This window comes from Dipteris shenzhenensis, chromosome 5 (genome assembly GCF_047967505.1).
Source record: "Dipteris shenzhenensis isolate YYH24624 ecotype China chromosome 5, Dip_SZ_1.0, whole genome shotgun sequence".
Classification (NCBI taxonomy): domain Eukaryota; kingdom Viridiplantae; phylum Streptophyta; class Polypodiopsida; order Gleicheniales; family Dipteridaceae; genus Dipteris; species Dipteris shenzhenensis.
Window position 1 is genome coordinate 42,783,231 of NC_141600.1, and position 17,032 is coordinate 42,800,262.

Here is a 17,032-nt window from a genome sequence, read left to right on the forward strand (position 1 = left end):
GACTTAGTACTGCCATTCTGCATTTTTGGCATTTTGCATTTTGCATTGGTATGGACGCTCGTTTAGTAGCTCCACTACCACAGCTCGTTGTATCAGGATTTTCACAGTCTCATAGACCCATCGGTCTTCCGAAGACTTTAATAAACTTTCTTTCTTTCTTTCTTTCACAACGGAGAGACACACTCTCTCCTCTATAAATCTGAGATTTGAAAGCTCTCTACCTCTCAAGACTATCACAATTAAAAACACAGATCTATATAAATCTCTCTCTTTCCATAAGAGAAGAACAACCCTCAAGAGTGAAACTCTCACAAAGAATGAAAATGCATGGATGGAAATCTTCTTCCAATGGACGGAACTTTCTCTCAAAGGAAATCTTTCATCATCAGAATGAAAGATGAACTCTCAATCTCTTAATCAATCTCTCACAAGAAGGATGGCGCCTCAACGGAAGGCTGAACCATGCTCTGATACCATGACAAAATATGAAGAGGGTAGAGGAGAAGAGTGGAGATGAGGAGAGAGGGCACAGCTAGAGATATTCCTTTCTGTCAAAAGGTTTATCATTCCTCACATTCGGTCATGCAAGACCTCGAAGGCAGCTTGTGATATTTTAGAGAGCATGTTTGCAGCTAGAAATGATGCCCAGGTCTCTTTCCTGAAAAGAGAGCTATCTCACACACATATGGATGAGGATGATTCAATGAATGCTCACCTCACCAAGCTTCAGGATTTGAGGGAACAATTGCTGAATATAGATGAGATCATTCCTGATTCAGAGATGATTACCACCACTCTGAATTCTCTTCCTGAGTCGTATCGTGGTTTTCATACCTCGCTGAATTTGTCATTGAGGGGGGGTGCCAATCCTCTCTCTTTTCACGAGTTGGTAGGACTCTTGTTGCAGGAGGAGCAAACCAGGAAGAACATGGCCACATGGGCCAGCGAGCATGCAATGCTTTCAAAATTCAAGCCTAAAGGGAAAGGACAGCAAAAGCAACATGCTAATCAGCCTACACATCAGCATAAGCTGATTCTGGAGGCTGTCTCAGATGCATCATGCTACAACCAAATTTGTGGAAGAGGATAATGCCTTTTTGTCTTGCATTTCAGATTTTCAAGTGGCTGGTCTAGATATTACACCCACTCTTGAGGATGACTCTTATGCTTTCTGACTTGCAGTTATGACCCTTCGAAAGATGCATGCACTTTCAGTGTCAATGAGACATTGAACATATGGTATTTTGATAGTGGTGCATCCAAGCACATCACTTCCAGGAAGAGTCTTTTTGCATCTTTGCATGTACCACTTGCTGGAAAGAGGGTGACTTGTGCAAACAATTCTTCTTATTCAGTGTGTGGAGCGGATGACATTACACTTACCTCCACGGATTGCACAGATGTCAGAATTTCTGATGTTCTTTATGTGCTTGGTATCAAGAAGAATTTACTTTCAGTGTCCTCACTCAATCGAGGAGGATTTCAGGTCATCTTTGATGATGCTAAGTGTGCAGTCCGAGACAAAGAAAATGATTATGCTTTGATGTTGTCTGGTACTTTGTATTGGGGTCTTTTTTAGCTTGATGTTTATGAGAAAAGATCCGATCTTGCACTTGCAGTAAACACTCCCATTGCTGCTATGCGTGATGGAGTTTATGGTTTTCAATCTTACGAGTGACTATCGTGAAATTGAAACTGCACTATCTTGTGTTTTTAGAGGATGAGTGACTATCGTGAGATTCATCTAGGTATAAACACTCCCACTGCTGCTATGCAGAATGCGGAGTTATGGGATGCCAGATATGGACACATGAGCTATGGCAGCTTGATGACATTTCAGAAGCATGCTATGGTTGATGCATTGCCTCCTTTGGATTCACCTCCTCCTCATGCTTGTGAAGGATGCATCCTCGGCAAGATGCATAGATTTCCCTTTAAAAAGGATGGTGTAGTACGAGCTGTCCGGAAATTATACCTGATACATAGTGATGTCTGTGGTACCATGAGGACACCTGCTTTGGGTGGTTATCTGTATTATGTCACATTTATAGATGACTACACAAATTACACTTGGGTCTATGGCTTGAAGAAAAAATCAGATGTGTTTATGCATTTCACACACTTTGTGGCCAAGGTTGAAAATGAGACAGGACTCAAGGTGCAGACACTTCGCATTGACAGAGGGGGGGAGTATGTGTCTCATGAATTTGAGGCATTTTTGAAGGAGAAAGGCATCACACATCAGCCTACAGTGAGGGTTACCCCTCAGCAAAATGGCAAAGCTGAATAGAAAAATAGAACTCTCATGGAGCTGGATAGATGCATGCTCACTAGTAAGAAGTTGCCTCACAGATTCTGGCTTGAAGGGCTCATGTGTGCCAATTATGTTTTGAATCGAGCTCCCACAAAGGCTTTGAAGACAATCACTCCTTACAAAGCTTGGCATGGGAGAAAGCCTTCAGTGGATCATTTTCGTGTCTTTGGATGTGTTGCTTATGCCCACGTGCCTGTGGAGTTCCGACATAAGTTGTCAGATAAGGCACTAAGGTGTATCTTTGTTGGGTATAGTGCAGAAAGAAAAGGTTATCGTCTCTACAATCTTGCCAAACGCAAGATTTTTGTGAGTAGAGATGTAATTTTTTTAGAGAATTCAGCTCATACACATGCTGAATTCACTATTCCAGCTTCTTCAGAGGATATTTTTGAGGGGTTCCTTCCTATTGCTTTTGGTTTCCCAACTGATACTCATGTTGAAAATCAGCATTTACAGCCTCCTCCTGCTCCACATGCCTTGATTCAGCCACTTGCTGATTTTGTTCCTCCACAGGTAGTGGATGATGTTGTCAAGCAAGAGATTCAAGAGATACATGCAGCAAAAACAGTTCCGAACTGGTTGCTACAGACTCTCAGGGAGAGTCGACTTGAGGCACCTTTGCTTGGCAGGACTCGTAGTGTAGCAAGGCACGCTGGGGGGGCTCTTTCTGTTGAATCAGCTTATGGAGGTACTCTTCTTGATGAAGAAGAACCTGATTCGAAGAAGCCAAGGATAATGTGCACTGGATGAATGCCATGCACAATGAATTGCAGTCCATTGAGAAAAATCAGACTTGGGATGTTGTGGATTTACCACCAAGAAAACATGCCATTGGTACCAAATGGGTTTTCAAAGTGAAAAGGAAGCGAGATGGGTCCATTGATAGGTACAAGGCACGGTTGGTTGCCAAAGGATATGCTCAGAAAAAGGGCATAGATTATGAGGAGACTTTTGCTCCTACATCTCGGATGACAACTATCAAATCAGTTATTGCCATGGTTGCAACTTTTGTTAGGAATGTCCAGCAGTTGGACATAAAAACAGCTTTCCTTAATGGGGACTTGGAGGAAGAGGTTTATGTTAAACAACCTCCTAGCTTTGAACTTTCGAGCAATGCACTTCAAGTTTGCAACACAGGGTTAAATGAGGAAATAATTACAGATTTCAAGGCTGAATTGAAAGCTGAATTTGACATGATAGATTTGGGCATGTTAAATTTCTATTTGGGGATCCAATTCATACAAGATAAGCGTGGCATCGTTATGTCTCAATCCAAGTATGTGCAAAAGCTCTTGGATAGATTCAACAGGCAATATTGTAAGCCTACAGCCACTCCCACAGAGCCAGCCCTGAAGCTTACTATGTATGATGCAGGTGAATCAGTGGATGCCACACTTTACAGTCAAGTTGTTGGATGCCTAATTTATTTGTGCTATATACGGCCTGATATTCAGTAAGCAGTATCTTAGTTGAGCAGGTACATGCACAACCCAAAGACAACACATTGGCAGGCTGTTAAACACATCTTTCGTTACTTGCAAGGCACAAAGTCTTATGGCTTGATGTTTCCCAGGGGGGTGACTTGCAGATGCATGCTTACAGTGACTCAGATTGGGCTGGAGACTATGACACTAGGCAGCCCACAAGTGGTAATTGTTTCTTTTTGGGCAAAGCTTGCATTTCTTGGCTGAGTAAGAAACAATCTACTTCCTCATGTGAAGCTGAGTACAAGGCAGCTTTCACAGCGACAATTGAATGTGTTTGGCTGCGTCGTTTGTTTGCTGATCTTTATCTCTCATTGGAGGGTCCTTCTCCGATTCTCACTGATAGTCAGAGTGCTATAGCAGTGGGAAAGAATCATGCTCGCACGAAGCACATGCACATTGAGGTTCATTATCATTATGTCAGAGAGAAGTTGCATGCAGGGGAGATCAGTATGATCTATGTGTCAACACATGACAATGTTGCAGACATCTTCACCAAAGCACTTCCACGTGAGAAGTTTGAGGCATTTCGCAGTGCCCTGAACTTATCTCCTTTTGGTGATTGATCACTTCCTTGTACATCATCACATTGGCACTACAGGGGGGTGTTAGAATTATTGCCATAACTCTAGGCAGTGACCAATGTAATCCATAAGTGAGTTAGGGGCACTTGTCCCTCACTAGAGGTTTTTCCCCCTAACCACAGTTAGTGGGTTAGTGTGATTTTGTCACTTAGACAAAACCACCTCCACACTACCTTGTATCCATCTTATCTATTGCAGGTTTCACGTTTTGGCTCTCCAGCTTTTGCTCCCTTGCATCCTGCAGCCTGCTTACTCCTTTCTAACACTTCGGTTTCTGAATCCCAGCTCCGAGAGTGACTTGTCTCAGTTTGTATTTGGATAGATTGATTTGATTCAGTTTCTACTTGATTGATTCTGATTTTGATTCTGATTCTGATTCTGCTAGCATAGATTAGTACTCAGCAAGGGCCCTAGCGCGCGCCCTTTGCTTCAGCCCATAGAGGCTTGTACGAGTTCGCTTTTTCTGTGCACTTTGTCCCATAGGCTCGATAAGATTTAAGTCTTCTGATTTTTGCCTGTGCTTATGTTTCTAGCTTTCACAATCCATGTTGGTGTTTCTTTACAATAAGCAGAGATAAGACCTTTCTGTTACAATGTCTGATGTTACCTGGCAGAGATGATGTTAATGTGAAAAGCAGTTCAGTCGTGTGTATATGATTACAGATGGGGTGATGTTTATGATTGCAAATGGGGTGCATCTGAGCATCACGGCATGCTGTCAAACAGAATGTGTACCAGTGCCCAGGGAAGCTTTTGGAGGTTTTTGGGAGTTTTTTATGATACCTGACAGACGTGAGGCAATACCACATGTAAACTGCTGTCTGATAATCAGATGATTTTGTATAGTTATGAATGGAATACGAGGCCATAGGGGTGCTATTAGCTTGCTTAATCTTATGCCAAATTTTTGACCCAAAGTGCAGCTCATGTCTAACTAAATCTGGATTTTCCATATCATCTTTGTGAAAAGATCCTTGTTTTCTCAGTCTGAAAGATTTTCTATTCTCTTTCTGTGGGGTGTCATGCAAGAGCAGATTTGGAGGCTTTGGATGCATGTCTTATGCTTATTAAACTAACTTTTTTATAATTTAACTTAGGCTCTTACTTTTGCAGGAGTCTGTTGCAGATAAGGTTACAGAAGTATTTGTCACAGCAGAACTTTTACAGTCCGTTGACACAGGCTTGGTGCAACTCATTTTTACGGCTGATGCCATTGCATTAAATGCACAACATGGTTGTACCATCATTAAGTGGCCTCTGTGTGAAATAACCAGATTTGGCACTCGTACTTTCCAAGATGTATGGTTTTCCTCCTTAAAAAACCTAGAATAAATATTTGGTGATTATCCTATTATGAATGTTATAAAGTCAAATACTTGAAATATGTGTTGTCTCGAGTTTACGTTGTGCTCGTTCAATGAGGAGAGTTGGTTTTCTTTAGTTTGATTGAAGGTTTCTTTGCTGGTTGCTTTGTGGTTAACAATAACAGCTATGTCTGTTTATCTTGTGCTGGTGGAACAATGAACCTTGGCTTTCTTTAGTTTGATTGAAGGTCCTTTGCTACTGCTTTGTGTTAACAATGAAAAATATGTTTTAGCTCATAGATGTTTTTTGTAAGAAGACTTCTTTTAAGGATGTGCTTGAGTCCCATATTGCTTCGTGATATCAGGCAGGTTGTGCTCTGCTTACGCTTGGCTTCACCGAATCTGGAGCGAAAGTGTTCCGGGAACAGCTGAAAGGAACTGCTGCTTTAGACAAAGATGGTAGGGCAAGGATTCAGTTTTGTCTGCTGAGCTATGGTTGGCATTTGTCTTCTGATTTCAAGGTTCTATGTTTATAAAACTGGAAACCTACCTTCTATTGCATTGTGCTGCTGCCTGCTAGCAATGTCTTACCAGGAATCTCTTACGTTTTACAGACTCCGACCTTATGGCAAAGATAAGCGATGTTGATTGGACTGAGCAACTAAGGCAAATTACATCTCTTTCTGATGGGTACAAGTCTTTGTGGAGGTACACTTGTCTTTTTTGGAAAGGATTAGTTGGATTCCGTTGTGTATATATGCTTTTTGTGGATGGACACAATGTTGAGATGGAGATTGGAACAACATGCCATGCTATTTGTCAAGTTTGTTTCCAGGGAGCTGAATATCAAGCAAGTTTCAGAGTGTATGGAAGATTTTCAAACGAGTTCAGGGCAGGAAATCATGGATACATATGATTGTGAAAGGTAAGCTGGGTTATAAGCATGGAATATTGGGCCCTGATCATGTGTGCATTGCTGATGAAAGTCCAAGGTGCCAATTGCTATTCAAATGCATGTCTTGTTGTTTGTTCCAAAATTTTTCATGGTACAAGCTTCTATGCATATATTAGACTCTTGTATTTTTATTGTGTCACGGAGCAATCTCTCATATTCGGATAGGGTCCTGGTTAACTATTTATAAGCCTCACAAAGGTGGCTCGGGTCTTGTTTAAGGGAAAGTGAAGAACATGGAATACTTAGTGTTCACAATTCACACGTCTTCCTGTCTCATCCAAACTTGAATTTTGAACCTAATGTCTCTTAAAAGTATTTGTAGCTTCTTACAAGGTGAGGCTTATCTTTTGTCACTTTCTTTAATGGAAGAGGAGAGGAGAGCTTCCGTGGTCAATGATGGGTCCAAATCCCGGAACTTGGAGAGAGGACGATTGGAACTTGCGGCTGGAGCGATGGCCTTGTTAGAAGTCGACCAACAGAAGCTATGCACAGCAGAAGACTGATAGAACAGCCCAGGAGCTCACACAGTGTGTGGTTTGGGTTGAATCACTTAATGTGCTTCACATATTTGTGTTTTGCAGACTAGCAAATAGACAGTTGAACCAAGCCAAATATAGAATTCACCAAAAGAATTTATTTCCGTCTAAAGCTATGGACACAATACAAAAGATAGATCCAAAGTCCCACTAGGATGTGGTTCTCTGATCTTACCAAAAGGTTCTACTATCTGCTGGATACCTCTAGATCTCTGAGTTCGTGTGCTCTACCTTGAGCGTATGTAGACTCTCTGTCCAGATCTCAGCACCACCTCCAGCACTCCTTTACCTACTGGATTTAGGCCCTGGGATGAGGGTAGGCTGCTGCTTTCTGCTCCTCTGATGGCTGACCTGCTGGATTATGTTATGCCCCCCAAGGGGCTCCTTTAATAGGGGAAAACCCCCTCAACAGCAAGGGGGGAACTGGCCGACTTCCCCCCCCCCACAAGCCGACTTTATGGCCCTCATAACCAAGGCCTTGTGGCCCTCCATTCAATGCAGGGGCCCAGCCCCATGGTCTGCCCATATCATGGCCTGTGATTGTCTTGCCAATAAGTAGAAAGATCTCTAGAAACCAGCAAGAGATGATGTCATGACTGCAGATGACGTCTACAATGTTTCTGATAATCTTGGTTCAACATGGTTTCTTGGTGTTTGCAATGTGCGCATTACTATCCCAGGCAGCAAGACAGTTCAATTGTCGGGGTGATGTTCGTCCCACATATGAGAGGAAGAGAGAGAACACATGGCACACTCACCAAGGGCCAGAACCCCCCCCCCCCCCCCCCCCCAAAACAAAAAAGAAAAAAGAAAAAAAAAACACCCTAATGATGGGTCCAAATCCCAGAACTTTGAGAGGAGGACGATTGGAACTTGTGGTTGGAGCGAACGAGGGGGTCCATGGACGGACTGCTATCTGAAGTTGCCTACCAATACAGAATCCAGATGGTGTATGAAACTGGCCTTCAATAAACAAAGGGTAGTGATCTTCTTCTATTAAGTGAGAAACTTTATAAATAGCCACAATGCAAGCTTCAGTCACTTCAACCACTTAGCACAACTTAGAAACAAACTTCAACAACAACAAAGGTGAGGCTAGAATGCCCCTGCTCAATGAAAATAGTACACAGTACACCCACTGGCCCCAAATGCCTTGGCGCCCCTTATGGTATTTATTTAATGCTTTTGAATGGAAATGCTTTACAACAGGGATTCAGCCCTGCACTGTTCCTCTCTGCAAATCCTCTACCTGTCTTCAAGGCATCTAATCCAAGTGCACCACTAGAATTCCAACTGGAAAGGCATGCCCATGCATCCACTTCTGATCTGACCCCACTGAGAAGCATTTAGGCATCCAAACTACTGGCAAATTGAGCTCAAGGCAGCCTCAAGGCTATCACATGCATCCACATCCTTAGGCGTACCATAGGAACGCCCTTGCCTCAGGGTGCTTGCTAGAACCTGTAGGAGTCCTGAAAGGACTGCAAACAACACGCATGCACTGCAAAAAGCTGCAGAGCAAGAAAGAACAAGAAAAACAGAACCTGGAACCAATTTCCGCTATCTATGGCAGAGGAGTGAGCTCCTTCTTTGCACCTATCCTCTGTCCAAGCTCCCTGCAGGATGCAGGTAACTTCTAGCAATGAGGATAAGAGAGAAATGAAGATAGAGAGCGGAGGGTGAGCAAGAAAGAGCTGTAGAGGATCTTGAGCTTGCAGATTTGCCTCAGAGCCTCAGCACCGAGATCTGGTCTTCAATCCTCACTTCCAGCAACCTCAACCGCCGCCTTGGGATCCGTGCCCCTGTTCGTACAAGGCCGTACAGTCTGTACGTTTGTAAGGTGTTGTTTTCAACGCCAGAATCCGCCTCGGGGGATGTGTCACAGTCGTACATCTGTCTTGGGAAATGCACCAGCAGCCGGGGTTGCTTCTAGAGCTTGCAGGAGCTGGGGAGAGAGTCAGAGTAGTAGCAAATGCACCAGGGCATCAAAAAGCAACAAAAACAACTAGAGGGAGCTTCTGCTAGACGTCCAAAACCTCCAGGAGAGTGAGGGGAGAGAAATGGAAGGTGGGGGAAGGGCATGCATACACATGCATGACAAATGACACTTCTTTCTTACCATTTGCCCCTTCATTAAAGTCCTAACCCCCATACCAAGGACAATTGGTTGTTCGTGGAGCCAACCTTTAGACCCCTCTTTAAAGCCTTTGCCTTATCTCTAGGACCCAATAGTGCACCTAGACTTTGCCCCTAGGAACTTCTAGGAAGCGTGCACTTCCTCAAGCCAGTCCCTCACGGCCAAACCATTACTACACTTAACCATGGTTAACCCAGGGTTAAGCGTGGGTTGAGTTACAAAGATACTTAATACGTTCCCGTGACATACCCTCCTCTTAAAACAACAAACTACCCAGGTTGCTGCTGAAAAAGTTTAGTGAAAGTAAAGTAAATAGGTAGAAATAGCCCATACCAGAATATACATCATCTATTAGATACAACCTGCAATGATAATATGGGCTAGGAGAGATCGAGAGTCCATCCATACATCAATGCATCCTCTGTGTCGAGTGTTGCGAACACCCATCATGAAGACCTCATGGTAGAAATATTGTTAGCAAGCAGCATCTCGGGTGAGACAATCGGTGTCACCGAGTGATACATGAGCAGTCTACATCAAGGAAGTGGAGGTGCTACTCTCCTCTCAAGCACCAGGCAATGCTCCAGAACCCTGCTTTGCTGAACTTGTAGGAGCGTGCATCACAGTGTGCTCAAGCTGAAATGCTTCCAGGTGAAGCTGCAAAAGATGAGGTGACTCTGCGAGATCACCCTCCTCTATCCACTTCGCATTCACCAAGTAGCGACGGGAAACTCTACCTTTTACTTTTCTTTCCATATGTGCCAAAATTTGTTTCGGAACCAAGATTTCATCAAACTCTTCAACCTCGAGCTGATTCTCATGAAGTAGGTCAGTAGGCACATCACCCTGGAAAGGCTTCAATAAACTCACGGGAAAGGCATTGTGTATGGTCCAAGTGGCAGGTAGCTTCAGCCTGTAAGCTACATCATTAATGCGTTCAAAAACTTGAAAAGGACCATAATACCTCATCTTCAGCTTTGTGTACACTTTGGTCTTGCCTTTCATCTTCCTGAGTCGTGCTTTCTGAAAACGCAGCAGCACTCAATCGCCCTCTTTCAAGAGTAACTCACGGTGATGCTGAGAAAACATGCGTGCCTCAGGATCTATGGAGCGCTCTAAGGTGGATGGAACCTATGTGGAAACATGATGAAGAGAGTGCTGATGACATGTACCTCGAGTCAATTAGGTTCCAAGATAGATTAGCTTGGACTCATAACCAAAATCTTGAGTGTATGTGCATTTTCTCTATTCAACAATACATGATAGGCTTCTTATATAGAGAGAGCCCTTTGAATAGTCAACACTTGTGAAATCTTCTTAATCCACATCTTCACATCATGTAGTCCATATCCTAGGGTGGCTACTTTAATACATTCCTTAGCTTATACGTTTGCCTCTAATTCATGTGCACATGGCACCATATCTCAATACCTCCCCTTGGTGCCATGATCCATTGGCTACCGCAAGGTGGTCAGATGTGAGTTTACATTCCATCACCTCCCCTTAGTGCATACCTTGCTACTTAAGGTGGTCAAGTGTGGTTTTTACATGTCAATACCTCCCCTGAGTGCTTTCATAGCTACTCTCAGGTGGTGAGGTCTAAAGGTTGCAAGGTTGTTGCTTCTCAATACATGTTGTCGATGGTGTTCTCTTCTTTGCTTGATGTAGCTTGATGCATGATGCTTTGTTCTTATGCTTTATGTGTGAATGCAATGTTTTGTGCTATGGTCATCTCATGCACTTGTGCTTTTGGCATGCTTATTACAACAATGTGTGCATTCGTGCTTTGATTTGTCATTTGTTGCAAAGGTCTTACCAATTGATTTCTTTCAATATTGGCAGTGTCTAATTGCATGCAATGATTTTGATCTGACAGGCGCGTAGAGCTCGAAAAGATGATCACTTTTTCTTTTCGGAGCATGTCCGAATTCTTCATGGATTAGAAGTTACAGCTTGTTGAAGTTTTATGAAGAAGAGGCCTTTTGATGATGTGGCATACGGATTCACATGCTGCTTACAGGCTTGTGCTTAGGTGGCACATGGTGATGTGGCTTTTAACTAGCCCTAATCCTAACCATGGCTCAGTGGAAAACTTGACTAGTGAGTTAACTCAACTAAGGTTAAAAAACATTCAACCATGGTCAATTTTTATCTTTGCCATGTGTCCATCAACGGATTGCCACGTGTCAATTTTTGGGAACCTTAGGAAGAATAAGGTTTTTCGCCTTCATCGTTGAAGCTGTTTGCGGCTTTCTTCACAGAGACTGTTGTTCGTCATGATCGCGAAACCAAAATGCATTTTTGCCTCCCTCCTTGAATAGCCGTCCTTGGACTGTAAACTCTAAAGCTTTTGGTAAGCCTTCCCTACTCCCAGGTCCTCCCATTCGCAGTCTTTTGTTGGTTGCGATGTTGCAGAGAACTTCGTCTGTGGTGTCGTCGATGGAAGCGCTGGAGTGTAGAAGATGCCGTTGTCTTGCAAAGATGGCGCTTGAGCATGGCGGCTAGAGGTCTTTCGTGCTCCCTTCGTTCGTTGTGAGTGTTGCATGTAGCTAGGAGCTATGGCGCTGGAGTGATTGTAGGAGTAGGAGACTGCGCTGGTGCCCACTAGAGGTCTATCCGTCGCTCTGTGTGAGAGGGATTCGCCTGCTGGTCTTTGGATGTTGGAGTCATCCTTGTCTGCAGGTGTGGGAGGCGCTGTTTGCTGAGCCATCCATTTGCAGTAGCTCGTGGATGTGTGTTGCTGCTTAGTCGCTCGGGTCGTCGTGGCTAACTGTTGTGTGTAGAATAGCTGCTTGCTTGAGTCGCCTACAGTTACTAGGTCGTAGGCTTGCTATCCGCGTTGTAGAGTCGGCTGCTCCGAGCCTTTGGGCTGTTGTAGGAGCCGATGGTCACTGAAGGGCACTCCTATGGCTACTGCAAGGTGGTCAAATGTGAGTTTACATTCCATCAGATGCTTATCTGCCGCTTGTTTGTGCTTCTCTTGGCTTTTCTGGAGGGCTGTTTTGACCTTCTGGTAAGCAACATCCAAGCTCTCCACAAATATGTCCGCTTCAAAAATCTTCTCTTTCATATGTAGAATGGTAGGTATCTTTCGTTCTCCTGCCACAATTTTAAAGGGTGCTTTCCATGTGGATGAGTGTACAGTGTTGTTGTAAGCGAACTCAACAAGTGGCAGAAATTGCTTCCATTTCGATTGCTGATCCGCCACATAGCACTTGAGAAGATCAAGGGCAGTGGAGTTGGCTTCTTCGGACTGCCCATTAGATTCAGGATGAAAAGAGGATGAAAAATTCAACGTGGTATTCATATTCTCAAAGATACCTCATCCACGGGTCTCTATCATTGACAATTGATTGAGGCATCCCGTGATGTTTAAACACATGAGACATAAAGACTCTCGCCATCTGGTCTGCTGTAATTTTCTTCCTTACGGGAATAAAGTGAGCCCGCTTGCTGAATCTGCAAATAATGGTCTATATCCCATCATGTCCCGATGGTGTACGAGGAAGATCAAAGATAAAATCCATGGCAATGCTATGCCAGGGTTGATTAGGAATAGGCAAAGGCTGCAGCAGTCCAGCCGGCTTCTGTCTATCATACTTCATGTCACGATCTGTGACGTATTCCTTTCTCTATTTCTAGACTTATGGATGGTTTGGTGAATGGACACTTGTGGAAGGGTATGCCCTTTCGACGGGACACTTCCTAATGAGGCACAACCCTTCACAAGAGACATCCTATTGAAGAGACATTTCTATTGTAATGTACCCTCTCATCAAGGGTCACACCCTTCACAAGGGGTACACACCTCTTCATGCACATACCCTTTGGAGTACACACCTTTTCATGTGTGACTCTTCACTCTCTATATAAGAGAGGCCCGATTGTATGGATGACAACTACATCTACCCTACAGACATTCAAGCAATACAATTATTCCTTGTTCTCTGCTATTTCAGTCTCCTTTCTGTTCCTTAGCACATTTCTAAATATAGTAAATCTAGGATTTCTTACAGTGGTATCAGAGCAAAATTCGCTCCTGCTTGTAGGAAATGCCCCTCACCTTCTAGCGTCGTTCCACCATGGGACACACCTTTTGATGACGAGTCTCGACTCCTCACTCAAGGGACACACCCCATCGTGGACAAAAGGACATACCTATTCATGTAGGGACACCCCTTTTAAAAACAGGGACACACCCCTTCATGAAAAGGCCTTTTATACAATCACCTTTTGAAGGGAGCGCCAACCCTAATCTCTTTATACCACTCTCCCTTCTCATCTCATTCTTTTACCATCCTCTTGGGCCCATCTAGCTCCAAGACACAAGCCAAGCTCTGTGGACTTGCCATTGTCCATCAAATCACATCACTTAACCCATGGTGGCATATTGTTAACGCGTGGTGGCATATTGTTAACCAATCTATTAACATGCCCCCCTTCCTGATCCAGTCCTCTGGATTGTGCAATGTTCATGGTTGTTGGAGTGTTGTCAATGAAGATAATGGAAAGTAGTCTTTCGTGTGCACTCAGCTGAATCTTCTTTTGGTCCATTGCAACAGAGGGATGTGGTGCACCTATTCCAAGGGTCACACCCCTTTGAATAGGCACACCTTTTAGGCCCCAAGTACCTACAAAAGGGTACCTAGAGGGGTAAAAAGGGAAAAAAAAAAAACCCATCCCCTATCCTTAGGTTTACCCTAGCTACCTAGGGTTAACTAAACCCCCAATTTAATTTTTGGGGCAACTAACCACCTAGGCAGCCTCAACGAAAAGTCGCCAGCCCCTCCTTTTCTATTCCGTACGGCCCCTTGCAGCCCTGCGCAGCGCCAGCCCTGCATCGTACGGAATTACCTGCACACCCGCCTTTGCCCAGCCCTGTGCCGTACCGCTCACCAGCCCTGCGCCGTACTACCCGCAGCCCTGCACTGTACAGCCTGCGCAGCCCTGCGCCGTACTGCACGACCAGCCCTTCGCGCAGCCTCGCCTCTCCAGCACGCTAGCCCCTGCACATTCATTGGCCTCTCCTGCACACAGCCCCCCCCTCCTGCGCAGTCCTTGCCAGCCAATCTTTCGCTCCTGCTGTTTCCTGTGCAGTCCAGCCCTGGGAACTGCTTTGTGTTTTGCCATTGACAGCCTGCAGCCCCCCCCTTGTTTCGCCATCTTTGTCCTGCCAAATCAGCACCAGTTGCAGCTCCTCGCGCGATGAAGACATCCTGTTAATAGCCCGGACCAGACCAGCCTCGATTCGCTCCTCGCAAACCATTGCAACATGGATCCCCGGACAGCGATTTGCAGCCTTCTTCTACGCAACAATTTGGCAGATTAAATTATTGCCAGGCATCAGCTACCACACAATATCGTGTTCAAATTGCACAGCCAGCCCATTTCGGAGCCTTTGCATCTTGGGTCTTCTGTGTCACGTGCCCTCCTAGTGATTTGGACCACATCCTCTACCTTTTGCGTGAGGCACCTCAGTTACATTACTTCCTCAGCACAGTACAAGTTGTGTTCCACGAGACACGAAGATATCCTGAACCCGATATTCCTCAAGAGTTTGCTGTCCATTTGTGGAGAGAATTTTACCCCTCACCTTCGGCATCTCTAGGGTACTCTCCACCTCCTTCAGCTCCCAGATATCCTCCTCTACAGGTTGTACCTTCTCCACGACAGTATTTACACTCTGAAGGCACTCCTTCTCCTGGATATCCTCCACTTCCGACAGCAGCTCCTTATCCTTTCTCAGATCCGTGGACTCTGCTACCTACTCCTGTCCTCTCACGAGCAGTAACACCACTTTCGGCATCACCAATGTTACCTCAGACAGGACCTCCCTTACCAGATTTCCACGGGTGGTTCCATCCTGCCTCGCCTGCTCCCTCCAACATGAGCAACCTTAGGGAGCAGCCCGAATCCTCTTCCAGGAACGGTACAAACTAGAGCGCAAGTTCGCGCTTTTCTCACAGGGATCTCCGATATGTCGCAACGCTTGCGTGAAGCCTCTCCAGAGATCAAAGAATCAAGTCCAAAAAAGACCCCTGAAGTCAACGTACAAGGCGAATCACTATCGCAACTTCAAATATCCCAGCTTCAGGACAGCATCTCCGACTTGGTCCAGAAAGTTCAACAACTTCACGATTCTCGAAGTACTACACATACAGAGGATGACGTGACGCAACCAGACGACTATGCGGATTCATTCCCACCAGAGGTAGAAAACACTGAACTACGTGCCCTCTACCGTTTACTTCAAGCTTCCAAAACCAAAAGACTTGACATCAAACTTCCGGAAGCCTACACTGGTCAACGCAATCGCCGAACAGTTGACCAATGGCTCGCAAAAATACGCATGTATTTTGATATTGTTGACCTCACTGAAGGCAAAAAGATCGCCTTGGCAGCCTCCCTCCTCAAGGATACAGCTTTTCTATGGTGGCAAAGACGCTTAAAGGACGGCAAAAGTGTGTTAACATGGGAACGTTTTGAACACGTGCTCCGTAAGCAGTTTATACCTGCCAATGCGGACTTCCAAGCACATTCAAAACTCCGACAGTTGGAGCAAACGGGTTCCCTGTCTTCCTACATCTCTCAGTTCACCACATTGGTGCTGGAGATTGATGATTTAACTGAGCATGATCGCCTTCATGCTTTCATCTCAGGCCTAAATCCCTCGTTACGCATTGATGTCCTTAAAGCAAACATCACCACCACAGATGGCGCTATTGCTTACGCAGAGCGCATTACATATTTTCAAAACACAGGGAAGCAGAGTGCTAATCGCACACAGAACTCTCCTCTGGCCAAAGGTGCTCGCCCTCAAGATAACACCAGGTTTCGAAAAAACTTTGGTAATCAAGGTTAGTGACAGTCTCAAGATCCCCAGAAGCCTCAGAAATCATATGCTGGATTCCAACAGAAGCACTCCTCCAAGGATCGTGCCTCTTCTTCTTCACAAAGTCATTACCGACATCCCCAACATAAAGGTGCGGCCACTGACAAGAAGAACAGCTCCAGCACAAAAGGACTTTGTACCATCTGTACAGGCGACCATAGATGGTTCGATTGTCCCAAGCGACCAAAGCAAAATTCCAATATGGAACCTAGCACTTCCCAAAGAGAAGATGCTACCCCAGTACAAGACAAGAAAGGCAAAGCTGTTCGAATGGCGAATACCATCCACCTGAGCCTTGCCCGCAACCCCGAACCTTCCCTGGCCACTCAAGTACTTTGTGTTCAAGGATCGATTCGTGGAACAACGGTCACTATCCTCATTGACAGTGGCTGTTCTCATAATTTCCTAGCTAGTTCTATGCTCGACAAACTTCGGTTGACCACCAGTCCTAGTCTCATGGACTATCAGATTGAACTCGCCAATGGAACGACTTTCTTGTGCAACACCAGGATCAAAAACTTGTCTTTTCGCATCCAACATTATACGGACAAGTTGAACTTTGACATCATGCCTCTTTCTCGGTATGATGTCATACTTGGACAACAGTGGCTCTACGACTATGATCCATCAATCAGTTTTCGCAGCCATACTATCCAGTTTGTCCACCAGGGAAAACTTATTGAGCTAACTGGTTCTAGGGACTCTCCTTCAACCCCAGTTGCCTCTGCCCTACAAGTAAAGAAGTGGGTTCGTAAACGCCAAGTAAGGACTTCACTTCTGTTGGTTACGGCAGTAGAGGAGACACCAACTAAGGATCCTCTTGAAT

At 44.9% G+C, this 17,032-nt stretch overlaps 1 protein-coding gene across 1 annotated transcript in view; it reads left to right on the plus strand.

Moving 5' to 3' along the window:
- Positions 1 to 17,032, plus strand: part of LOC147902052 (uncharacterized) — a 56,825-nt gene that overhangs the window by 11,885 nt on the left and 27,908 nt on the right. The window contains exons 7-10 of the mRNA XM_087374675.1: positions 5,496 to 5,681; positions 6,052 to 6,145; positions 6,301 to 6,394; positions 6,522 to 6,611. Of these exons, the coding sequence (XP_087230801.1) occupies positions 5,496 to 5,681; positions 6,052 to 6,145; positions 6,301 to 6,394; positions 6,522 to 6,611 (464 nt within the window). The remainder of the gene's footprint in view (positions 1 to 5,495; positions 5,682 to 6,051; positions 6,146 to 6,300; positions 6,395 to 6,521; positions 6,612 to 17,032) is intronic.